The 25,290-nt window shown below is 49.4% G+C and overlaps 2 protein-coding genes across 2 annotated transcripts in view; one reads left to right on the forward strand and one right to left on the reverse strand.

The window, feature by feature from the left end:
• The window catches only part of LOC127468692 (transcription cofactor HES-6-like), a 182,725-nt gene that overhangs the window by 156,276 nt on the left and 1,159 nt on the right, over positions 1-25,290 (reverse strand). The window lies entirely within an intron of this gene.
• On the forward strand, positions 10,582-23,410 carry TF (transferrin). Its single transcript, XM_051782078.1, has 17 exons — positions 10,582-10,916; positions 12,976-13,139; positions 13,337-13,445; positions 14,735-14,926; positions 15,119-15,254; positions 15,536-15,591; positions 16,634-16,803; positions 16,929-17,115; positions 18,051-18,205; positions 18,322-18,415; positions 18,869-18,901; positions 19,548-19,706; positions 20,829-20,973; positions 21,450-21,514; positions 21,642-21,826; positions 22,571-22,757; positions 23,177-23,410. Exons 1-17 carry the CDS (start codon positions 10,874-10,876, stop codon positions 23,212-23,214), a joined length of 2,118 nt encoding a protein of 705 aa, XP_051638038.1. The 5' UTR covers positions 10,582-10,873; the 3' UTR covers positions 23,215-23,410.

Consider the following 25,290-nt stretch of genomic DNA (forward strand, 5'->3'; position numbering starts at 1 on the left):
ACCTTTCACCAGACCAGGTTGATCCAAGCCTTATCCAACCTGACCTTGAACACTTCCAGGGATGTGGCATCCACAGTTTCCCTGAGCTAAGTTTTATGTCTGTCTTTGCAGTCTTATAGCTCTTCCTCCCACTTATCCTCTGGATCTTCTGCAATACCCTGACCCAGGGCAGCTGGCAGGACACCTTGGAGGGGCTCCTGTCTCACCAGGTAGGGAAGAATGGAATAGAAACTGCTGCAAACAGTCTACTGGGACACCACATCCCAGGAAGATCTGTCTCCTCCACCCATCAGTTGATCCCTTCTTTGAAAAGGCAATTTCTAAGTAAGGAGAATGCAGGTCCAGGTTGAGAAGAAGTAAGGAGCCGAGGAACTGAGCCCCAGGAGAGAAATACTAGAGCACTTCAGGCTGTTTGGCATTGCAAGGGGAAAAGGGGAAAGCCATAGACTTGGCTTAAAGTGACTTAGGATGAAATACAGATATGAGGTTAGATCACAAGGAGTGGAAGAGCTCTGCCAGTGTCTGTGTAGCTGCAGTGGTTTCCACTAGACTTGGAGAGCCTGAAAATCATCTCCAGAGGATGGTCCCTGTGCTGCCAGGCATGGTAGCTCCAGGGAGGGGTTGGCATGATGGCCCCCCCCCAACAGTCCCTGCCCCCCAGGGAGTGGATATCACTGTTCAGAGACCTTTAGGTCTTCTGTAGGAGGTGTCTCTTTCCAGATATTCCTCAGCCAGTCTGGGAGCATTATTTGTCTTTGAACAACCAACACCAGGACATAGAGCATAAGCCCTTTCTCCACCTTTACATTGCTCCTTATCCTTATCTAATCTTACAGACCATGATCTTCTAGATCTCTCCTGCTTTCCCCTTTACCATCAAAGTATCTGAGTAGGAGATGCATGAACATGAGACTTTGATAACTGTGAACTGGGTAAGGGCTGAATTAAAGGGAAAAAAAAAAAGAAAAGAGGGATCTTTCCTCAAACTAGGAACCAGTCTTGCCATGTGTTAGAGTTCAAAGAGCAGTCCTGAGTCAAACTGTATGAGCAGAAGGAGCTGCAGTTCCTGGAGAGGAGGGCTGTGTCCTGTGCCTAAGATGCTGGAGTTTGCTTTTTGGCTCGGTACCCTGCTGATGAAGACTGCAGATGCAGGAAAGTGACTTTAGCAGACTCAGAATCCCACTGAAATCCTTCAAGAGATGATGATGTCCAAGGTTTGGGTTGGGATACTGCTTCCTGGTTTGTCCCCTCAAGCCAAGACCCTGAGTGCTGCCAGTGCAGGAGCTGGCACAGGAGGTGGCCACAGTCCCGAACTCAGGGTGCCCTGGGGGGAATGTCCCTGCCATGGGACTCTGGCCATGGCATATCCTCTGTGTTTCCCCTCCAGCCTTTCTGCCTCCACCTCTTTTATTTTTAAGCAGTCACCCGTGACCAGAAGAAATTGCTCCATGGCTGCTGGATAAATAAGCAGGCAGTACTTTGGCATTTGTGAGCACAGTCGAGGTAACCCCAAACCACTCCAGGTGCCCTTAAAATCAGGACAGCTTGACTTACAATCAGTTAATCCTTTAACCCAGCTCAGATTGCTGATGATGGGAATAACCTCCACTGGCCACCAGGCAGGTGAGTGCCCCGTCTGAACCACCACCTGTGTCCTCTACCATGTCCACAAAATACTCCATGTTACCTCTGCTATAATTATCCTCTGAAGATGTCAACACCCTGGGATGAGAGAGGCAGTCTAGATGTAACTTTTAGAGGGCTAAACCAGAGCAAGATGTTCCCTTCTTTTGCCTTCCTCAATTTATTAAGTTCTCTGTCACAGCCAGAGCCTGCAAGTGTTGCTAATAGAAATATTATGCTAATGAATAAAAAACTGTTTATTCTTTTGGTGTAAAACTTGCTCCTGAGAAGCTGTTTGCTGCTGTGCTCTGAAAATCTGTATATCATGAAAATCTAGCATTCCTTGTGGTAGATGAGGAAGGAGACAAAGTTTGGTGGCCCCAGCTTCCCTGCTGTCATTACACAAGTCTGATGACCTTGACAAAAGGCCTGGTCTTTTCTGGGGGATTTCCCACCTCGAGAGGAATGTGCAAAAGGAACAAATATCTTGCTTGTAACAGGATCTCCACAAAGCCTTTCCTGCTGTTTGTTCGTGTTATGTCTCCATGGCATGTTTATAGAAGATGGTGTTTATGTCAGCTTGGGGCTGTGGGACTCCTGCAAGGGCCAGGACTTAGTAGAAACATTTGGTTTAATGGAAAAATCCTACTGCTGCATCCAAAATAATCATTGCCCAGGATAAAGTGGGCTGTAAATGGATTGAAGTATGGGATCAAAGCCCTACAAGAGAGTTGTGGTCTTTTCTATTCCCTGGTCTAACCAGGAGACAGCTTTGTGTTCTTGCCTATGTGCCAGGGTACTGCAAGGGCTGCCTGCTCCCAAAGGAGGCACCCCAGCCTGATCCTTTTCCATCACAGCCTCCATCCAAGGTGAGCAGGATGGGCCCTGGAACAGCAGCTGGGCTCAGCAGAGAGTCCAGATCCCCGGGGAAGATGGAGCTGAAGAGGCAGGTCTGAGGTTGGGATCGGGTCTGGGGACAATAGCAGGGTTGGACACAGCCTGGGGACCACCAGGCAGGTCCAAGGACCAGCTGAGGAGTCTGTCTGTGGCTTGTGGTTGGAACCATCAGGGCCATGGCCAGGCAGGGGCAGAGCTGTGGTGGAGCTGGGGACCAGTGCTCCTGCAGCACTGCTCTGTCAGGGGCTGATGGGCTGAGCATGATCAGGCTCCTGGAAGATTGTTGGTGGAGGCCCCCAGTGAGGCTGAAAATTAGGGAAGATGGGGTTGTAAGGGCTGGTGATGCCTTCAGGTAAGTGATGTCTCTTACACAGCTGACCAGTGTTTCTCCAAGGCTTGTTCTCTCTCTGCCTTCGGCATGTGGTTCCTGGCACACTCTGGCTGTGGTGCCAGTCCAAGTTCTACCAGGCAGAGGAGTGGTAGGACTTACTGCTTGTGGTGGATGCCATTGGCAGATGCAGGTGATGGGAGGAGAGTGTGGGTGATCAGAGGGGTGCAGATGGAAGGGCAAAACCTCTGGTGAAGGGGAGAACAACAGATGTCAACTCAGGTGTAGCAAGGCTATGAACATGTGGACTGAGCCCCTCAGTCACTGTCAGTGAGCAGACTCCCCCAAAGGAGTTAATTTTCCCTTTCTATTGCAATTCCAAGGAAATTCCAGTGGAATGAAGCCATTACAGCCCATACAGTACCCTTGCCTAGGACATAACTGATAACTGCTGATCACTGATCATTGTACAACAGTGATCGTTGTTGCCCAGAGGGGTTGCGAATTCCCCATCCCTGGAAGTGTCCAAGGCCAGGTTGGATGGGGCTTGGAGCAACCTGGGATAGTGGAAGGTGTCCTTGTCCATGGCAGGGGGTGGGAACTCGATGAGCTTTAAGTTCCCTTCCAGACCAAACCATTCTAGGATTTTGTGATTACACCTACAGAGTGCAGCCACATCCCTCCATCTTATGCAACTTTTAGCAAAGTATCTGGAGCAAGAATTTTTTCTTGTTCCTTCCTTATTCTTGCAACACTTTTCAGGAGCTGTTAGGGCCACGTCACTCTCTAGCTGGGCTCTGCCATCACATTCTGAGAGAGGGCTGCTGCATCCCGCTGGCCACCCCATCCCAGAACTCCCTCCAGGGGACCAGCCCCAGCCAGACCTGTGCCCTGAAGCCCCTACACCTCTGCCTAGGTTTTCTGCTCCTTTATCCCTGCAGCTGGAAATGCCATGAGGATTAAAATGCCACAGGAGTCCAAAAGCCGTCAGGAGGGGGTTTGAAATCTGCTCAGCTTGGCCTTTTGCTCCCCGCTCTCTTCTCCTCCCAGACCTCTTAACAGACCCAAGACTTTTATTGTTTTCACATTGCAAAACAGTAATTACTGGAAAGGACAAGGTGGTTTGAGAGCCAGGGTCCAGCAGTGCTTCAAGGCTGTGCCAGCCCCGGGTGTCCAGGCAGTGAGGACGGGAGGAGCCATTCCCCTCAGATTTTATCTTGATGAGAACATCTTGACCAGGGACCAGGAAAATAATTCCTCTGTCACCTAGTAGTGAGAGGAGGCACTGAGAGGTCAGACCCGCCTGTAGGCTCCTCAGAGATTCCTGAGCAGGGCAGGTGTTTCACCCATGGTATGGTGCTCACCAGCTGGCAGGGAAGAGGTGCCCTCCCAGGTCCTGGATCCAGTATTTACTCACAGGTGTCATACTCTGCTCTTGACCTCCAAAGGGTGAGTTGTTTGCATGGCTCGTGACTGCTGCATGGTCAGATCTGCCTTTGAAAATCTCAAGAGCAGAAGGAAAATTAATTTAACTGAAGTTCAGGGGGTCTCTGTTATTCCAAAGCATTATTTCCATTAATTCCCTTTAATGCTGCTTTAAAATTACAGAGTGGAAGGGAATGTTGGCCAACAAAATTTTTGGTGGTTTCAAAACAACCACTATTAATCAGCAGGGAGTTGTATTGGCTGTAAAAGTGTTTAAATGGGAAGGTGGCTTCAACCAGGACCCATGTAACAGCGTGTGGTTGAGGTGACAGATTAAAAATTAGCTATTGTGAGGCTCCCCACATGGACAGGGGCTTGGAATTAATGATTACCATAAATTAACTAACTGGAAAGGGGCTGAACAGCAAGTGGTAGAGTTCAGCTTGACCCACTGGTGAGCTGACCCTCTTCCTGTACATTTAATGCCCAAATCTCATTTCTGGCTGGAGCAGCTCCCTAAGAGCTCCAGCCCCTGGGTGCAGCGGTGGGTGGCCATGCCAGCCCATCTGGGCTGTCTGTGGAGGACAAGGAGAGGTTCAGTCCCTGCTCCTGGGTCAGACCCAGCAGTCAGAGCTGCTCCAGCAGCCAGCCAGCGCTACCAGCCCAAGGGTTTGTACTGCCGGCCCTGCTGGAACCTGGTTCACAAGTTTTCCCTTCTTGGTATCTCCCTTTGCTTTCCCCTTTTGTGTCCTTTTTTCTGCTGGCCTCTGCTACCTGCTCCACCAGCAGCTCTGTGCCCACAGCTCCTGAAGAGTCACTGTTGGTCCACCCAAATCAAGAGCATTAGCAGCAGGCACAGAGCTGCTCCCCTGGCTGCATCTGCCAGGACCTTCCTTATGCTGGACAGTGCTGTCCCTCTGCTCCTTTGGCACCCAGCTGGGTGTCCCCTTATGGTGGCAGACTGGCAGTGGCTCAGCCCAGGTTCACCTTGTGCTTCTTCACTCTTCCTCCCCTCACACTACAAGGTCTTCTTGGCCAGCTCCACCACCATCGTCTCTCTGTCCCCATCCTGGTGTCCTGGGCTCGGTGACCGCAGAGGAATGTCCCCGCTCACCCTCCTGCTCCCTTGTCCCTGGATGTGTGCACGGTGGCTCATGTGAGCCACAGCTCCCTCCCCCTGGAAATAAGCCACCTTTCCCCCTGTTCTCACGCAGCCACAACTCTGGGATGGTCCAGCATCTCATTGTGAGGACATGCCCTCGTGGAAACTGCCTGGCATGTCCCACGGAGCTGGACACAACCATTCTGTGGACAGAAGAGTTGTGCAACTGCCAGGTGTGTGCCCTCACAAGGGACCTAGGGGTCCTGTGGGAGAGGAGCTGAGGGTGCTGTGGTCACATAGGGCACCTGGCACTCCTGCCATTTATTTCCCAGATATCAGTTTTTACTGGTTTGTTCCCAATGATCTTTGGTAAATATACAGGAAGCAGGGCTGGCTGTTACCAGGCTTCAGCTGGTCTCTTTGCAAGTGTGTCTTCAGCAGGAATAATTAACCCACTATATATTTCTGCCTTTTCTTCCTAAATCCCTTCAGGAATATCACAGCTCCCAAGGCTGCACAGAGTTTCTGTTAATCCTGTTAACCTTTGGGTTAATTAAGCAAACTGGGATCCTTCATTAGGAGGAATGGCACTAATTGCATATCCAAGAGGGTGAGTTTTGCATGGACCACTGGCTGGCGGAGCAGAAACCTCTGCTGACTTCAGCAAGGGGGCTGGGGAGTTAGAGGGGGCCTGCTTGGGAAAGAAGGTCAAGAAAACCTGTTTCCTCACCGATGCTGGAGCAGCTGGTGTTTGCTGGAAGGGGAATGTGCACAGGAGGCATGGGGGGCAGTGACACTGTCCTGCGGATCTGCTGTGCAAGGCAGAGAGGGTCAAGCTGCTGGTACCTGGCTGTTGAGCTGACATTAGTTTCCAATCTAAGAATGTAAATCTGTAATGGTATGGCACAGTAAGCAGCTCTGACAAGAGGTCACAGTCTGCAGCTGGGCTTAGTGCTCCCAGCCAGGAAGAGCGGCTTAGGGTCGACAGAGAGCTCTTTGTTTGCCCTGTGCAGTTTAGAAATTAGGCAATACTTAGAAGCAATGCTTAGAAGCAAATATTGGTTCAAACAACATCAGCTCCAATTCTCCAGTGGCCAGTTCGGCTCATCCCGGGTAGAAAACAGCATTTTGCAACACAGTTAAAACCTGACACCAAGTATTTTTCCTAACCAGCAGGGAAACGGGTTTGTTGCATTTTGCTGAAAAATAAACCAAGGACAGTGACTCTGGAGTTGGAGCACAGCCCCAGTATTGACCCATGACTCCAAACAGGGGCTGAAAGCCTGTTTCTGGAAAGCCAGCCACAGCTCTCCAGGTATCTGTCAGGCCTTGGGAGCCACGGGGAATGCCAAGCTGGTCCCGGTCCATCATCAGCCAAGGCCACACTCTCAGAGCTGGCACTCCCACACTGTGGCTTACAGCTACTGCAAGCCCTGTGCTGGCCTGGGCTCCAGGGGACAAGTGACTCCCTCTTCCTGGAGAGACTTGGCATCGGGCAGGAGGGCTGGGATTTCCCCCAGGTTCTTGCAATGGCCAGGTAAAACAACTGTGCAGAAGCCCCTTGACTTCCTCCTGCTCCTCCTGGGTACCTGAACACTGAATTACAGAATGGTTTGGCTTTGAAAGGACCTTAAAGCTCATCTTTTTCCAAACCCCTGCCATGGGCAGGGACACCTTCCACTAGCCCACATTGCTCCAAGCCCTGTCTAATCTGGCCTTGGACACTTCCAAGGATGGGGCAGCCACAGTTTCTCTGGGTAACCTGTGCCAGGGCCTCCCCACCCTCACAGGGAAAAATTTCAGTGCTTTTTCTCCTCAGCCTCCTTCGTTACACAACTGGCAGCCTGGTGACCCCGGGAATAGCAGCATTAACTCCAAAGGCCTCTACTGCTGGATACGGACACTTTTATGGGAATAACTGCTCCAAAGAGTTGGGTGAGATGCCTGTGCTGGCTTGATGCCTTGATCACAGCTTTCCCTCTCCCTGGTTGATGTTTTCCACATGCACACACACAACTAGAGCTCGGCTCCAGCCTCCATTCAGCTGCACTGGCTCCAGGATGAGCTCACTGTGACAAAGCCAAGCCCTCTCCCACATGGCCATGCCAGCTCTAACTTTATCCCAGCCCAGCTACAACAAACGTTCTTTCCTTAGGACACAACCAAAACTCCAGTCCAGCCTTGTCTCAACCACAAACCACAGTGCACACATGGGCTTTGCAGAGGGAGATGTGGAAATAAGCAGTATTATTTTACCTTCTGTTTTACTTGGTGTTGTTCTTTCCCCGGGGTTCAGCTGTGTTTATACATCACCAATGACCCGTGGTTGGGCAGAGGGTGTGCTAATTTGTATTTCTTCATCAGCCATGTAATTTTTAGCAGCATCCTCTTTTGGAAAACAGAACAGCAGGGATGTGTAGTGTTGCAATGCAACGAACTTGGGATGTGTAACAATAATTCCGGTCGTTTCATGAAGATGGGCACTACAGAAGGGTTGGTGCTTTCTGGATAACAGGGACAAAGTCTGAAGGGCATCGACTTAGCTCTGTCCTTTCTGGTAAAGAATTTCCATTGTTACTAAGAATTGGCCCTTGCTGATCAATCTCAGCTTAGTCACCAGATACATGTATTTGGGCATGGGAGGAGCCCTCTCCAGCGAGGTATGGATGTGACCAGAGCTTGCAGAGAGGGGTCTGTGAGTATTTAGTGAGAGAGAGGACCCACCATGTAACTAAACGTGCATTTTCTAACAGAAAATTTGGCAAAGCAGCTGTCTGATAGATGTTCAGGGGAGGAAGTTGATTGCACCACGAAGTTTGTCCCTCCTGGACTCCAAAAGGAAGGCCTTTTGCAGCTGGAGGCCGTACAGAATACTTTGCCTTTTCCATCCAAGGCTTCCCTTGGTGGGAGCAGCGGAGGCCTGTTGGGTCCTTTGGGTCCTTTGGAGATCAAGGTCTGAGCCTTCAGCTCAGGTGGCCTATAAGACACATCACCAACCTGCTGTGCTTCTGCCATGGGGTATTTCCAAGGCAAGCTGTGTGTTGGCAGGGTTTCTTCTCCACAGGCTGGAGCAGCAGATCTTGGCCACAGGAGGCAAAGCCACCAAAGGAGCAGCCACCAGATGGGTGCACACCCAGGAGGAGAATGGAATCCATCCTGGAGAAAGGTAGGATTTGATAGCACCAAAAGGAGACCTAGAAGCAGCTCTGTAGGTGGCTGGTGCCATTCCAGATGACCAGTGACATTTGGAATTCTAGGAAGTAAAGAACAAGAGACAAACCTTGTAATACAAGCCTCTTCCTTTGTTCCTGGATTTGCCCCGATGCCATCTGGGAGAGCAAGGGGAAGAGATGTGGAGTGAAAACCACCCATCACATCAGCACAGTGTGCACTGGGATGCAGGTGAGATTTGAGAAGGGAGGCAGGACTAGTGGGTGGTCCATGTAAAAAGGTCTGGGAACCATGTGCAACAGGCAAGATAGTTTGGGCTCTTCCAGAAACTGTTCTGTTGTTTGAATGGATCCTTTATGTTTTCCAAGCTTTCTTCTTTATCTTTTTCCTTCATCTGTCATGTGGCACAAATACTTTTATCCTGTCTGGATAGTGCTGTAACTGCTTAGCTTGTGGAGTCAAGAGGTCCAAAGATTTTCACCATTATGTGCCCAGATATCTTTGATGTTTCAGAGGCACTGCAATTTCTTGGCTCTCTCAGGACATTTGTTAGCAGAGACATTTTGGAACAAATCAGCAACAAATTATGGAAGAACTGTGTGGGACAGCTTTCTCAAGTATGGAAGAACTCGTGCCTCTTCCCACAGATGGGAATGTTGCTAAGGCTACCCTGAGTGAGAAAGGGATTGGTGAGACCCACAGGAAGCTGGGGATGGATTTCAGTGGCATCTGCCAGTCTCAGCGGAGGATGACCTTGGAAGGCCACAGCTTGATGGAGTAAATATGGACAGCAGATCTCTTAAAAGGGAAGACAGGCCTGAGGTGGGAGAAAGTCAATCCCCCCAAAGGTGCAGTGTGTTTGGAGTTGCTCTGGACACAAGAAGTGCTGCTCTTCTGGGAAAGCAGGGGATGAAGGAATGAGAAATAGGAACTACCCATGCTGAGGGAACTGCTACAGATGATGTGGAATAACCAGTGTCCATGAACACCTCTCGCTCAGGCACAGGCAGGGCAGGCTCCCGGTGCCATGGTAGGGGTGGTCATTGGCTGAGGGTCTCCAGCAGTCCCCTTTTCTGGGTCACCTTGTAGAGCCGTATCCCTGACCTCACACTGGGCTCCCACCTGTGCTGAAGCCACTCTGGCCACCACCACCCATCTGCAGCTCCCTTTGCCCTGGGCCTGCTGGGAGGAGGGAAGGAGAGACAACCTAGCCATGTAAGAGGGTGAAGGTTACGGGGGAGGAGGGACCTGTGCAGGGAATCCAGGAGATCCTCTCTCCAAGGGAGGGCAGTGCTCTTGAGACCAAGCCTGGGAGCTGGGCCTCCAATAGCACTCTTGTAGCTTGTGTTGGGTGGGCACCGTGGGTGGACCAGCCCTAGAAGTTGTCTAGAGGGCTGGTGCGGTCCAGGGACTCTCAGACTGTGTGCCCAAGTCAATCTGAGGCTGGTCCTGCACCTTGCAGCAGAGATGGGGACACTGAAGCTGGGATAGCATCACGAAGGCTGACCTTCATCAACCAAGCCATGCCCCACTGGTCCTGGCTGCAGGGGGATAGGTCAGGAGCGACACAATTGGATGGAGAGAGTTTGCAGAGGAAGGGGGAGGAGGGTGACTGCTAATCTCAGCATTTCTTCCCAGGTTCATCCCAAAAACTTATCAAGGTGCAGTGTGACGCTTCCTTCTGGCTGCAGAGCACTTATCGAGCTGTCTGGTCACTGCTGTTGGCTTTCTTTGCCTGTGCAAGGAGCCAGATCATGTGTAGGAATCATTTACTGCCTTTCAACCCCTCTGCCATTGCCAAGAGAGTGCAAGGGAACAGGCAGGCACTCGATGCTTTGAGCCAAAGGGCCGTGGACACCACAGCAGCAGTTACTGGCAAACACACAAAACCCAGGGCTGGATCCAACAGGGACTTTCTGAGATTAGTTCTGGACAAGGCAGGGGGTGGGCAACACAAAGAAAATAGCCCCTCCTGTGGTGTTTCAGCCCTGAGGGGAATTCAAATGTCACATCTTGGGAATTTTCCATCCGAAGCCCCTTGTAAAATTCAAAGCACTTTGCCTCTGACTCCTGCCAGCGGAAGGGTTCAGTGCCAAAGTGAAAGGCTTCCTAAAAATGGGCTGATCTAGGGAGGGGGGCGATTTAAGAGCTATTGAGAAACAAGGAAGGACAAACAGTGTTAGGTCATTGCTTATGCAAACACAGCCGAGGCTGTTCCTCTATAAAAGAGAGAGAAAGCAGCTCCAGAGCCATCACAGACTTGGAGGGGACAGTCTGTGACCAAGGCTGCTGCTGCCCCTCCTCGGCACCCGACTCCCTGCTCAAGTATGAAACTCCTACTTTCCACTGTGCTGTCCTTCGGGATAGTGGGTAAGTGTCTGCCGAAAGCAGTGCTTGGGGAAAGGAAGTCAAAACCATTGTGGACCCGGGCTTCGCCCTAGACAAGGCTTCTTCAGACCCAGGCAGCTGTTAAGTAAAAGCCAGGACATAAAGTGGTGTTGGCTTTGGCTGCTATGGATCTGTCAATGAGGATGTATTTTGAGTATTTTGAGTGTTAGTGATAGCAGCTTTCTCCTTGGGCAGCCCGTGGGGGCTGGGGGGAAGGGCTGTAGCTCCCCACAGCGAGCTGCCAGGCAGGGAGAAGGGATGATCGGCACCCATCACCACGGAGGGGACTCCTCAGGAGAGGCTCCACACTCCTGCTGTCACAGGGTGAAGGGAAAAATCATCCTCCAGCCAACAGTTGTGCCAGGAGAGGAGCATGGGCTCAGCCACGGGGGGAGAGACTACTGCAAGACTGGCTGGTACATTTTAACCCACATGTGCTGGGTTAAACCTGAAGATAGTGACACTAAAATTGAGGTTAAATAATGAAAGAGTCCCTTTGCTTCCCCCTCTGCTCCTGCGGGGCTCTGTCCTGCTGCTGCAGCTGCACTTTTCTTGGGTTCCTGTGTGTTTTATGCCAAAATTGTGCTGCTGCAGGGCTGACTCTGCTTGGAGTGATTCTTTCCTCTCTTTCTGCTCACAGCTCTGGCAGGCATGGGCAGGTAGCTGCTGTCTACACCTGACCTGGAAAGGGAAAGAGGGATGCCCTTCTGGGAGTAGGTAGCAGGTCTCTTCTGACCCCCTATAAAGTGTGGTGGGGGTCAATGTCTTCTGGTGGGAATTGCTACCTGTGTCACGGGCATTGGAAAGTCCTTGAGCACCTTTTCTGAGTATTAGCACACAAGGCTGTTTTTTATGGCTTCTCTTTCTCCCCTGAATGAAGGAGCCAAGAGGTTTCCCAGAAGCCCTGCAAGAGTGGCAAAGGCACTCAGGTCCCATTACCCTCCCAATGTCACCAATGCAGCTGGACTGACTCCCTCAGGAGGTCCCCATCCAGCCTCTACCCTGGAAAGGATGGTTGCCAGCATTAGAATAAGGTGACCATGGCCAAGACTTGAAAAACATAAATGATGGCAGCAGAAATTAAGGCTAAAGATTGGTGACCAAATTCAGCACCTCCACTGGGAGGAGGGGAGGCATCTGCTGGTAAGGTTATGGCTCAAAAAGTAGGTTTGCTGGCAGGGTTATGGCTCGAGTACAGAGAAGAAATTTCAGAGGTGAAAGAGAAAAGGGAAAGAGCACACATTAATCTGAGATGTTTGAATGAAATATGCCATGGGGGGTTTGGAGGGAGCGCACTGTGCAAGCGACCTCTCGGTCTGCACAGCCCTGCTGGGAAGGGGCAAAGTTAAGGGTCAGCACAAGCTGGCCACATCCTTGAACTGCAAGTTTCCAGCATTTCTGGGGTTCAGGTTGCTGGAGAAGGTGTGAGTCTGTGTCTACCTGAGGTCTTTGCTGTGCTCTGCTCTCCCAGAACAGCCACGCAGCTGCATTTACTGACTGGGGGACTCGTAGAAGGACTATGGTGGTGCTGTGGCATCTCTGTTTGTGGGTGTAGTGGGGGAGGTGAGATATAAAGAGACAGTTAAATATATCAGATCATCCAGCTGCCAAGGGGGTGAAAGTAGCAGAGTTCTGCACACAGCCTGGCCAGGTCAGAGCTGCTCTCCCTCTGGGGTTATTTGCAAAGGCCCTGCTTCGGTGTCTGCCTTTGCTCTCCATTTTTGCAAAAGCTTGAGCTTAATTTCTTCTATTGAAGTGTGTGGATTTGTTCTTATCCTGTGGATGTTGCTGTAAGCCCAGGCTGCTTGAATCATGATTGTCCAGGGACAGGAATGATCCTCTCAGACATTTCTGATGGTGCAAGAAAGAAAGGACCTTCCTACATGGCTCAGGAGGTGTGCAAGGGAGATCCTGCACCTCACCGTCACCCAAGGCTGTGACAGCAGGGTACCAGAGACCTTGTACTCGCAAAGATGCTGTTTCTCTCTGATCAATGCCTGTCCACCCCTCTCAGACTACTTATTTCTGGTTCTTTCTGTAGCTTTCTGTTCTGCTGCGCCCCCAAAGACAAACATCAAGTGGTGCACAATATCCTCAGCAGAAGAGAACAAATGCAATACCCTGAGGGACCACATGCAACAAGACAACTTTGCATTGAGTTGCCTGCAGAAAGCAACGTACCTCGACTGCATAAAAGCCATCTCGGTGAGTGGGCTGCAAATACCTGGGCACTGAGGATGTTTCAGCAGCCTATTGCACCCGGAGATGAAGTTTTCTTTCAGTCACTGGTTGTTACCTGTGACCCTCCTGTAGAGAAGGAGTCATCCACAAGGATCCAGGAGAGACTCTGGAAAGAGTTTTTCCTGCTCTTAGTTAATTGATGAAATCTCTTTGTTGTTTAGAATAATGAAGCAGATGCCATTAGCTTGGATGGAGGTCAAGTTTTTGAGGCAGGCCTTGCCCCCTACAAGCTGAAGCCCATTGCTGCTGAAGTCTATGAACACAGCGAAGGTACATTTTCATGCAGTGTTTTTAAGCCAAGTGGTGGTAACAAACTGAGAATGCAAAGGCCATCCTTTCCATGCAGAGTTCCCATATTATTTCAGTTGAGGGTCCAAAATATTGCCCCTGGACTACAGATCTCAGAGGGGAAGGGGTAGGGGGCAGTTCAGTAAAATGTGGATCATCACCCACAGCCACAGTGTCACTGCAGTGGAAAGGGGTAGAGCCAGTGACCCATTTCTGTTGTTTGCTGCAGTGAAAGTCTCTGATCCCATGATGGGATGGAGAGCACCATGAGCAGAAATCATGGTCCTTCTGAAGCATGGCATTAAAATTGTGCTGGTCCCAGAGATCTTCTGCTTTCAGTGGCCTTGAACCGTGAGGGTAAAACATGGAGCTAGATGGCACAGATAAACTGTGTACCCCCCTGTGCAGTGAGCAAGACAAAAAAAAATCATTGAAGAGGCAACAGTATTATAAGTGGTTGGGGAGAAACACCCAGTTGAGATCACTGAGGCAAGAAGTGTGGGCAATACCCAGGAAAAAAAAAATAGAAGTATAAAAAGTGCTCTGCACCATCCCTTCTGATAGGAGTTAGATCCATGTCTCCATCCCTACTCACTTGCTGTACAATCCTTCATCTCTCCCATCTTTCTCCTGGGAGCCAAACAGTTGCTATTTCCTCACCACATCCAAAGCTGCCAATCTCTTTTGACCTCTGCCCTGGAGTTCAGCCTGTTTGTACACAATGTGCAGGATCAAAGCAAAATGGCAGAGTAGTTCTCAACATGGGAGCTAAGAAAAAGAGATATTAAATGGAAGGCTGAGGTCTCTACCACCCCTAAAACTCAGTCACTGTATCCATGGACTAGGTATAATTTTAAAGATTAAAATTGGACTTTCAGTCTCACAGAGCTTGCGTATATGCTTCAGTGGGCAACAGCATTTGAGAAGAGACTTGCCAGGGGAGATTTGCCAAAAAGACTTGTTGAAGCTCCTTACAAAACTATGGTACATCTAATGTCTGTCCTGTGGCAAGGCACTTTGAGTGTGATAGTATTTTCAGCTCACTTTTTATTAGTTGAAATGCACAGCACTGGTTCAATATTGGCAGTGTAGCTCATCCCTAAGAAAATGAGAAAACCATAAGCATTCAAACAAATTGCTAGTTATATGGAAGTGCAGCACTTTGTTCCCTGAAATAGGGGGTTTAGTAGGATTTGAAATGTCCCCAAGTCCTGGGGACATTGCTTTATTGCTTTTTTTTCATTGCTTTATTGCTTTTTCCTGCACTGCAGGATCCACCACCAGCTACTATGCCGTGGCCGTCGTGAAGAAGGGGACAGACTTCACAATAAATGAACTGAGGGGAAAGACCTCCTGCCACACAGGCCTGGGCAGGTCTGCTGGCTGGAACATCCCGATTGGGATCCTCATCCACCGGGGAGACATTGAGTGGGATGGCAAAGACTCGGGCTCCATTGAGCAAGGTGAAGTGGCAGGGGCGGATCGACGGTGGGAGTCAAGGCAGGGGTGGTGGTACAGTGAAAGAGATGTTGCCCAATGTTCTGGGGGGGTCCAGAGATGGCTCACAGGGCACTGGCATTCCTTGTGCATCCCCTCCCTTCCCATCCTTCTAAAAGTGAATTTCTGACTCACTATTGCTCGTTTCTCACCCACAGCCGTGGCCAATTTTTTCTCTGCCAGCTGCGTCCCCGGTGCCACCACTGAACCCAAACTGTACCGTCAGTGCAAGGGGGACTCCAAAACCAAAATGTCCCGCACGGGACCTTATTCTGGATATTCTGGAGCTTTTCAGTGAGTGAGAGTTATTTGTCCTTTGGGGAAATATTCTAGCTCTGACACGTGGAAGTTTTCATTAAACCAGGGAGGGCCATGCTGTATTCGGGGGTCCTGAGAGGACTGAATTACTTCTCTGCCATTATCATTTCTTCCCTGCCAGCATAGCTTTTTTTTTTTTTTTGGGAAAACCACTTCTCTATGGCTGCTGTTTGTGCCAAAAATAATTTGCTGAAACAGGAGATAGAGAGCCACAGTGTCTATTTTTCTAACCTCTCTTCTGTTCCTCCCCCCTGCAGCTGTCTGAAAGAAGGAAAAGGAGACGTGGCTTTTGTGAAACACACAACTGTTCAAGGTAAGCCTGCAAGATCTCTTGTTTCTCCTCTTTCTAGTCCAATATCTCGCTGCCACTCCATCCTGCAATTCGCCTACACTGTGCAGCTTTCATTCCTCCCCATGTTGGCCCAAAACCTCTTCTTTCATCTCTTGAAACATGTTTTGTGCATTCTGGACTAAGCCATCCTTGTTATTGAGAAACAGGATTACGGTGGGTCCACTTTTTCTTCTCTGAGGTTCTTCTTTGTATATGGAAAACCTGTTTAGTGCCGTATCTCAGAGCCAGCTGTAATGTGAGCAATTGAGCAGGTCACCCATCCCTCTGGGAGGGATTTTGGAGGGAATTCACCCACAGTCAGAGTTCACTGACTCTGTACTTCTTGGAGATGGAGGATGGCCTTGCATGTCCAGGACCTGCAGTGAGCTCAGTGGAGGGTCACCAAGGCTGTCATGGGGCAGGGACAACTGTCCTGCAAGGAGATGCTCTGTGGGGGGAACTTGGTCAGCCTGGGGACCAGATACAAGGGGAATTTTTTTCCCCTTGAGGACAAGAAAATAATGGGATAGTTTTCCCAGGACAGCTGTGCATTCTCCATCCTTGAAGGGTTTCAAGATCCATCTGGAGCAACCTGGTCTGCCCCTGCCTTGAGCAGGAGCTTGGACCAGAGGTCCCTTCCCACCTGAATTCTCTTGTAACCTTGTGACCTCAGTCCTGGGCTTTTTCTTCAGCCTTGACCTTAGTTACCTAATGGTCTTCACAGACCAGGTGCAGCTCCTGACCTGTTTAATCCATTTGTATGCTGTTTGTAAACCTATTTGTATCCATTTGCACATAAATCCTCTTACTGTTGGATTAGTCATGACAGAGGCAGAGACGATCTCTCCTCCTCAGGCATTGCTTTTGTACAACCACCGTGACCCCAGTCCCACTGCAACCTGTCTCCTGCAAAGAATTCTCCCCTGAGCTCCAGCAGAAACAAATTAATTACAAAGCTTCCCTAGACGGGATTTTTTGGTCTATTTTCATGGTGATGCAACTCATGGTTCCTCCCTTCCTCCAGAAAATGCCCCGAATGAGAAGGAGGAGTACGAGCTTCTGTGTCTGGATGGCACCCGCCAGCCCGTGGACAACTACAAAGCCTGTCACTGGGCCAGGGTTCCTGCCCACGCTGTGATGGCTCGAGATGACAACAAGGTCAATGACATCTGGAACTTCCTCTCCAAAGCACAGGTATCATTGTTCTCTCCTTTCTTCCCACAGCATCCCCTCTTCTCTCCTCTGGCTTTGGTTGCTCTCTCCAGCTTTCCAAGAGTTTTGGTTATGGTCATATGCTGATTATTTTTCCCCTGTGCCAGGAAAAATTTGGCGTGGGCACAACCAGCACCTTCCACCTCTTTGGGCCACCTGGCAAGAAGGATCCAGCCCTCAAAGACTTGCTTTTCAAAGATTCTGCAGTTCAGCTGAAGCGAATCCCATCACTGATGGATACCCAGCTCTACCTGGGCTTTGACTATTATGGTGCCATCCAGAGCCTTCAGAAAGGTAGGCAGGGCATGAAACACCAAAGTCCTGTCAGTGTGTGGAAGTACTGGCATTGGCAAATATGTCTGGGCAAAAGGAACACGATTTTTTCAGACACAGGTTTATCATCTGCAAAATATTTCCCATGTAATCACATAATCTTCACAAACATCACTTACAAAAGGAATTTGTTGAGTCCAAACCCAAAATAACATCATCACCACTGTGACAAAGACAGAAAATTTGCACACACTCCATACAAGTTATGAGAGATTGGGCATGGTCAAAACTGCTTCTCAGAAAAGCCACTGCTGGATGCAAAAAGAGGGAAGAACCTGGAACACCAGGTCCAGCACTGGACACTTGAGGGAAACAGCTAGACTCACCAAGCATTTACTGATGGCTTTCTGAAAGTCAAACACCCCACAAGTGTATCTCTGAAACTCACTCAGAATGAATAGTACAATTAAAAGTACCTCACTTCTGTGAAGTGGCATTTATGGACTTCACATAATATCAGATTATTCAAATGCTGTTTCACAGAGGCATAACTAGGTTGTAATTACCCAGCTCAGTCTGGTCTTAGTCTCATGGTTGTCTGGGCTGTGAGGAGTGGAGAAATGTGAGATATATTATAGGCAGCAATACCAAGTATTATTAACACATGGGGGTTTAGTGGTCATGCTGTTTTAGCTAACAGAAATCTGCCTGAGTGGCCTGTGTTATGCAGAAATTCGCCTTTCAGATCTGTAAGTTGGTTTTTGAGCATCCTTCAGCTTACGAATCACCCTTTCTCCTCATGCCAGCTCATTAGACAGGAACATCTTGCCCCAGCAGCAGCAGGTCGGTGTGTACAGGCGTTTTCATGGCCGAGTCCCACGGACTTCCCACCCAGGAAGTGGCCCATTTGCTCCATAGGGCTCTGGGCTTATCCTGGTTTTCCCCTGGCTTTCCAGACCGCCTGACCCCCAGCCGCAGAGGGAACAAGACCCAGTGGTGTGCGATAGGCAGGGATGAGAAGAAGAAGTGTGACGTCTGGAGCGTGATGAGCAACGGGGAGGTGGAGTGCATTGTGGCAGAAGACACCAAGGAATGCATCATGAAGATCATGGTATGGCTTTTTTTTCTCCTTTTCTTCTCACTGTGAACTCTCCAGCTGCTTCTTTTACAGTCTGATCTCTGAAAAGCCCTGGCCTGGGGACACACAGTGTTCCATTACTGTTGCAGAAAGGTGAAGCAGATGCCATCAGCCTGGACGGAGGCTTTGTCTACACTGCCGGCATGTGTGGCTTGGTGCCAGTGGTAGCAGAGAGCTATGAGGGTAAGCACAGCCCCTTCTGTCCCTCAGAGCTCAGGTGGTGGGGAATGGGCTGGTGCCAAAGCGCTGGGTTTATTCTGGAGTCTAGAACACAGATTCAGTGCTGTCCTGCAGAAAATACATGAGGCAACTCTGCTCAGCACTCATCTCGTCTTTCCATGAGGTGGGAGGAGAGCAGGCATGGATAGCTGAGAACATGGCAACCTCCAACTCCTCTCTTCTTTGTTTTAGTTCTGTTCACATCCTGTCCCGACCCTTTAGTACTGGTCTCAGTAAAACCAGTTGTTTTAGCTCAGAGGAGCAGCTGGAGGCCGTGCTTTTGTTCTTTTGATGCACAAGGCATTCCTGAAAGAGTCACTTCTAGAATGAAGTTTCTCCAGAAATTAGTGAGCTTGATCCTATTTTTGGCTTTGAGTTCTCTTCTGCTCAGTATCTTCTTCTTTTCCTCTCCCACAGAGAACCACTGCAGTGAATCGGAAGAAGAACCAGGTAATTACTGCCAACAGAGGGACAGAAAACAGTCCTGAGGGATATAAGCAGTAAAATATATGCAGGCATGAGTGGAAAACAAATGGCCTGTCTCCACACAAAGAGCCACGGTGTCCAATGTAGATATTAAAATTTTGGGAGTCAGGTTTAACAGTCTGGGTCTGCAGGGAGATACCAAGGCAAAGCAAACAGTAACAGCAGAGATTTGCGTGGTCACATCACAGCAGCATCAGGGCTTGAACAGGGAAAGACGGCCTGGGCTGTAGCATTAGGGAATTGTTCTTTCTGGGAATGGGAAGGGGGAGAGGAGGGAAGGTTTTTGTCCTTTGCTAAAGAGAGAATAAGAAATCAAGAGGGGATAAGAAATCCTCATTTATGTCTTGCTGCAGCCTTCTTGCATACTCAAGAGTCGGGGTAGGCAGGGAAATGTCAGGGATAATAATTTCCCAGAAGCATGGTGGAAGTAGATGCATCACATCTACAAACACTTCCATTGTTGCTGCCCGGCCAACAATGTATAAGTGCAAAGTATTTCTGTTTACTGTTCATATATGCCCATTTCCAAGAGAAGCCATTGGCCTCCTTAGGGATTACGGTGGGATCCTTGGGTCAGGCCTTAATTCTCCTCTATTTTATTCTCTGAAAGCAACCTACTTTGCTGTGGCTGTTGTGAAGAAATCTGACAGAGATATCACATGGAACAACCTGCAGGGTAAGAAGTCGTGCCACACCGCCGTGGGGAGAACTGCCGGCTGGAACATCCCCATGGGCCTGATTCACAACAGGACAGGGAACTGCAACTTCGGTGAGTCCAGTTTGGCACCCATTTCTTCCAGCTGGGAATCTGCTCACAAAAATGTTTTCCCTTCCTTCATGTGCTCTTCAAAGTTTCTCGTGCCTCAAAGATTCCTGCTTGGAGGTGGAAAATGGGAAAGGCTCTGTTTTTTAAGGTTTCACTGAGCAAAATTTTAGGCTCTTGGTGGCTGCTTCAGATTAAGATACAGCACATCAGGTGCCTTGGGGGGCTTTGCTTTCTATTCACATATCTCCCCTTCCCTTTGCAGCAGCCCAACGAAGAGGTATTCCCAAAAATGGAATATGGGCTGCCCTGGTGCTTGTGTAGGGTGTGGAGTGGGGCTAAAGGATGAAACTCGGGAGGGAGAGGGAGGGCTGAGAACAGGGGACAGAGGCTGATTTCATTCAAGAAACTTAAAGGGACTGATCTGACTGCCTGAGAATGCATTGAGAATTATGGTCCAACAAAAATAATTTGGAAATGTTATCGACCAAGGCAAAATAAACACAATTATTAAACAGAAATCTCTAACCAAAAAAAAGGTATTAGTGAGAGTAAGTTTTATTCTCAGCCTCTCCATCCTTCTGCCTGCCTTTCTCACTGTCCCTTCTCCCCCCAGAGCTCTGGCATTGCTGCCAAGTGCAGCTCTACTGACTCATAAAGGCCGTGCAGGCTCAGGCTGGCTCTGTGAGAGCTGGGAAAGGTTTGCAGGGAAAACATTCTTCTTTTTACACCAAGATAGTGCCTATTGCACTTAAGCCTTAGGCCCTGCTTCCTTGTAGAATCACAGAATCACAGAATGATTTGAGTTGGAAGAGACCTTAAAGCCCATCCAGTCCCACCCCCTGCCATGGGAAGGGACACCTTCCACGAGCCCAGGTTGCTCCAAGCCCCGTCCAACCTGGCCTTGGACACTTCCAGGGATGGGGCAGCCACAGCTGCTCTGGGTAACAATAACAATAATTATCAATAATAACAAGACACAAGTTTCACAGTGAAAACCAGATGCACATGGTTTCCATCTCCCCATTGACCAGTAACACGAAGTCAGGGCATTTAACTCAGGTTATTAAAACAAAAACTAACTTTCCAGGAGAGGAAAAGTGAATTTTTCCCTATTCCTGCCTTCAGATGAATACTTCAGCCAGGGCTGTGCTCCCGGATCTCCTCCCACCTCCCGCCTCTGCCAGCTCTGCAAGGGCTCTGGGGGGGTCCCTCCGGAGAAGTGCGTCGCCAGCAGCCACGAGCAGTACTATGGATACACTGGAGCTTTGCGGTGAGTGCTGGGAACACTCAGGCTGCCTCTGGCTAATCCCAGGGGTTATGGGTGGATCCCAGTTGGAGCACAGCCTCATGGTTGACACTAATTTGCTGACCTCCTCTTTTTCTCCGTTCCACCACAATGTCTGTAATATTATACGTATGTGACATGTTTTGTCTTTGCTTCCTGAAAAATAATGCAAAATCTGTGAATTCTGTAAAACTGATGTCCTGATGCCCCAGGCAAACCAGGAGAGACACAAGACCTTCTGCAGTGGCAGCAATGCTCCACTTTTAATACAGATAAGGAGTGTAAAGTGTTTCAGATACCTTTAAAATATTCATGGCAGGACTCCTAGACCTGGCTGTCCTCAGAGATTAATTGTACAAAATAAGACACAGGTGTAAATGAAATCTGTAGGAAAGGGCCAGGATTCAAGCACACACATCACTGGCCTCTTTCTACTTCCCTGGCCTCTTTCTACTTCCCAGGTGTCTGGTGGAGCAGGGGGATGTGGCCTTTATTAAGCATTCCATCGTCGAGGAGAACACTGATGGTACGTGGTTATTGCACAGCTCGTGTCAGGGCTGCCTTCCCCTTCTGCCTTATTACTCAGATGTTGTGAGGCTGATGTTCTCCTGCTACACAAGACCTCTGAATCTCCAAACTCCTTCTCTGTAAAGGCAAAAGTAAAGAAAGCTGGGCCAAAGATCTGAAAATGGACCAATTTGAGTTGCTGTGCACTGATGGGCAACGGGCAAATGTCATGGACTACAGGAGGTGCAACCTGGCCAAAGTTCCCACACACGCCGTGGTGACACGTCCTGAGAAAGCAAAACAAGTCCGTGAGATGCTGGAGAGACAAGAGGTTTGTAATGCTGAGAGTGGGAGAAATGCCCTGGGATTGCCTTTATGCTCTGATTTTCCCCAGGTCAGAGTAACATGGAAGATTTTACCTGGTATGGGGCGACAGCCTTGTCCCTTGTCCTTGCCCTTCCTCCGTCCCTCCCAAACCATTCTTTCTCCTCTACTACCTTAGCAAATACAACTTCAGGGAACAGCTGGACCGTAGTAGCTGCTGCTGTCACACTACACTTATGTGACATGAATTTATCACCTCATTTCTGGGCTCTGCTCTTGCTGGTGTGTCTCAGAAACTCCTCTGGGGTGCCCAGTCTCTGCCACAGCTGAGTCAGGCTCAGCCCCCACAGCAGTCCCCCTGCACAAACACAGTCCTACAGCCACTGGGGCCAACATAAGTGTGTTAAACCATCTCTATTTGTCACTGTAAATGTTAATATTTGCTCCATCCAGGCTCTGCTGAGAGGCCCTTGGGAGGTCAGTTCCTTTTGCTCCCACCTCATGGCTAAGGCACAACACCTCCTGGCAGCACCTGCTGATGGGCTCTGCATGATAAAATGGGGGGGAAAATGTGCCCACCCATGACAGATCCCTCCTCTAAGCACATGGACAGAAAATTCACTCCTAAATTTCTAGAGCCTGGCTTGGGGCTCCCCAGGATGATGGTGAAGAACCAGAACCAAGAGTTAAGCTTGCATGAGCTGAATCCTGCCAGCTTTCTACTTCTCTTCTCATTGTGCCTTTATTTCAGAGACTGTTTGGAGCAAAAGGAATCAAGAATAAGGATTTCAACATGTTTGCATATGAAACCAAGGATCTCCTGTTTAAAGACTTGACCAAGTGCCTGGTGAAGCTCCGCGATGGAATATCGTACAAGGAATTCCTTGGAGATCAATACTATGCTTCACTTGCCAGCCTCAACACCTGCAATCCATCAGGTAACTGGAACAGCCCAAGGGGAATTCTCTGAATTGCAGTTCTTACCTCGCAGGCACGGACAGTTTCTTCTGGGACTGTCCATTTAATGCCTTTTAAGCAAAATGAGGATAACTCAGAAGGATGCCACTATACTTTTCTCCAAGGTCCTTGGGTGAACTGAGAACAGACTTAAAATCTGCTGTTTTGGCAGCAACATGAATAAAAGATTTTCTCTCACCTTTAGAAAATACACACTTGGAGAAATGGCACAAAGAACCCACCTGGACCCATCAGTGTGGGCCCAGAGTGATCTGTGGTTACTGCCCTTTTTTTGTGGCACACCATGGATTTTTCAAGTGATGACATTGTTGGCATCACTGTTGGGACCAGAGTGTTTAAAGGCAGGATCTGAACTTCTCCCTGTCCTTTCTTTTTCCAGATCTTCTCCAGGTGTGCACCTTCCTTGAGGACAAGTAGTGAGCTGGGAAGGATTCCTCGCTGGAGGAGGAGAAAACCTCAATTTATGACTCCCCTCGTGCCCTCAGCACTGAACACTGAGGGCTCTCTGCCTTCACTGCTTTCTCTGCCCTCCCTCATCACTCTGAAAGTGGCTCCTTGAGACTTTACAGTTCTCTGCTGCCATCACAGCAAAAAATAAAATCTCTAATCTAAACAGGCATCCTGATATTTTTCAAAATGGTCCTTAAGCCCATTCCTTCCTCAGCATATCTTGCTGTAGGACAGATACCAATGTGGTTATTGTCACTTACATCTATTGCTACCCATTAGAGAAACTTCTTTCACCATTTGCCAAAGCAAAATGGATTCAACGCATCTTAGAGCCCAATTAACAGGTGTTTTGTACTCTCTGTGCTTTTTCTTTGCCCAGGTTATCCCATTATCTCCCCAGCAGATGACAGTTCCCAAGTGTGGCTGGGACACAGGAAGAGGGAAAGTGTTTATGTCAGGGAAGCTGAAGGTTGGAGAAGAGAAAAAAACAAACAAACAAACAAACCAAAGTAATACAGTGGTTGTAAGATGGGAGGTGTGAATAGAACTGCTCTGTCTCATATCTCAGCTGGCTGGGTCTGAGTCACTTCCACCTGACTCTTAAAACATGTAAACTTATTGACAGGGAGAGTCCAGGCTTATGATTCCTTTCTGGAAAAAAATCTAGGACCTAGAAAAGTGTGTGTTTTGGAAGTCTGTCAGATGTGCTGCTGACCTGAAAACAAACATGTAGGTTTGTTTTCTCTGAGTCTGATCCATGGTGAAAACAAAAAGGCGAGATAAATAGGTCTGCTGAGGCTCTCTGCTTCAGAGGAGCAGTCTGGGGTCATCCAGTAGATCCTAGCCCTGTTGTCATGGCAGACACAGAGGAGTTGTTGAGGGCACAGAGGTGCTGAGAGCTCCTGGCCTTGAGGGAATGAATATTTTGATGATTTCTGGATGCATATGGTATGTGTGGCGAGAAGTCCACCAGCCTGACTGAAGATCCCCTTGGATGACAGAAATGTAGGGTGTGATGGGAAAGGATGACATGTAGTCCCTCACATTTATGTAGGATGAAGTACACTGGGCAGGTGGCTCTTTTAACCAGTTCTTCAAAACTAGGAAAGAAAGAGAATCAATGCCTCTAAGTTGCTTCTACAGCTCACTATGGCTGCACTTAGAAACATATCCCTAAGAGAAGGGAAATCATTTGTGTTCTGTATCAAGTGTAATCCTTTGTCCGATAAGTAAAAGGCATGGATAAAAGGAAGCTCACTAGAGGATCCCTCTGGTGGAAAGGTACCTCTGGGGTTCTCCAGTCCAACCTCCTGCTCAAAGACAGGAGTCAACCAGGTTGCTCAGGGCTTGACCTCCACGACCTCCCTGGGCAGCCTGTCCCGCTGCCTGGCAGCCCTCAATGGGAGGAGGTTCCTCTCACACCTGCTCTGAACCTTTCTGGTTTCAACACATTCCCACTGCTCTTCATCCTGCACCACCGTGAAAAGCCTGGCTCTGCTTCCTGATCTCTGATTCAAATGGGGCTGTACCTTTTTGGGTCACAACAGCCTAGGTTTGGGGCAGAGAGGCTGGAAAGCTGGGAAAGGCCCTGGGAGTGCTGGTGATGGTGGCTGGACACGAGCCCAGGAGTGTCCGGGTGGGCAGGAGGCCAAGGAGCTGGAGCGTGTGCAGGGAAGGGAATGGAGCTGGGGAAGGGGCTGGAGCAGCAGGAGGGGCTGAGGGAGCTGGGGGGGCTCAGCCTGGAGAAAAGGAGGCTCAGGGGGGACCTTCTGGCTCTGCAACTCCCTGACAGGAGGGGGGAGCCAGGGGGGGTCGGGCTCTGCTCCCAGGGAACAAGGGACAGGACAAGGGGAAACGGCCTCAGGCTGTGCCACGGGAGGTTTAGACTGGAAATAAGGGAAGATTCCTTCCTGGAAAGGGCTGTCCAGCCCTGGCACAGCTGCCCAGGGCAGCAATGGAGTCCCCATCCCTGGAGGGATTTAAAAGCCACGTGGATGTGGCACCTGGGGACATGGGATAGCGGTGGCCTTGGCAGTGCTGGGG

The sequence above is a fragment of the Manacus candei genome, unplaced genomic scaffold (assembly GCF_025592945.1).
Source record: "Manacus candei isolate 608988 ecotype Guabito, Panama unplaced genomic scaffold, ASM2559294v1 h1tg000015l, whole genome shotgun sequence".
Lineage (NCBI taxonomy): Eukaryota > Metazoa > Chordata > Aves > Passeriformes > Pipridae > Manacus > Manacus candei.

What these genes read in the sequence shown, in the direction of transcription:
- TF (XM_051782078.1), top strand. Translation starts at nt 10,874, where the DNA reads ATGAAACTCCTACTTTCCACTGTGCTGTCCTTCGGGATAGTGG. An exon ending in GGATATTCTGGAGCTTTTCA is followed by an intron (nt 15,255 to 15,535) that starts GTGAGTGAGAGT and finishes TCCCCCCTGCAG; the next exon opens with CTGTCTGAAAGAAGGAAAAG. An exon ending in AGATGCTGGAGAGACAAGAG is followed by an intron (nt 21,827 to 22,570) that starts GTTTGTAATGCT and finishes CCTTTATTTCAG; the next exon opens with AGACTGTTTGGAGCAAAAGG.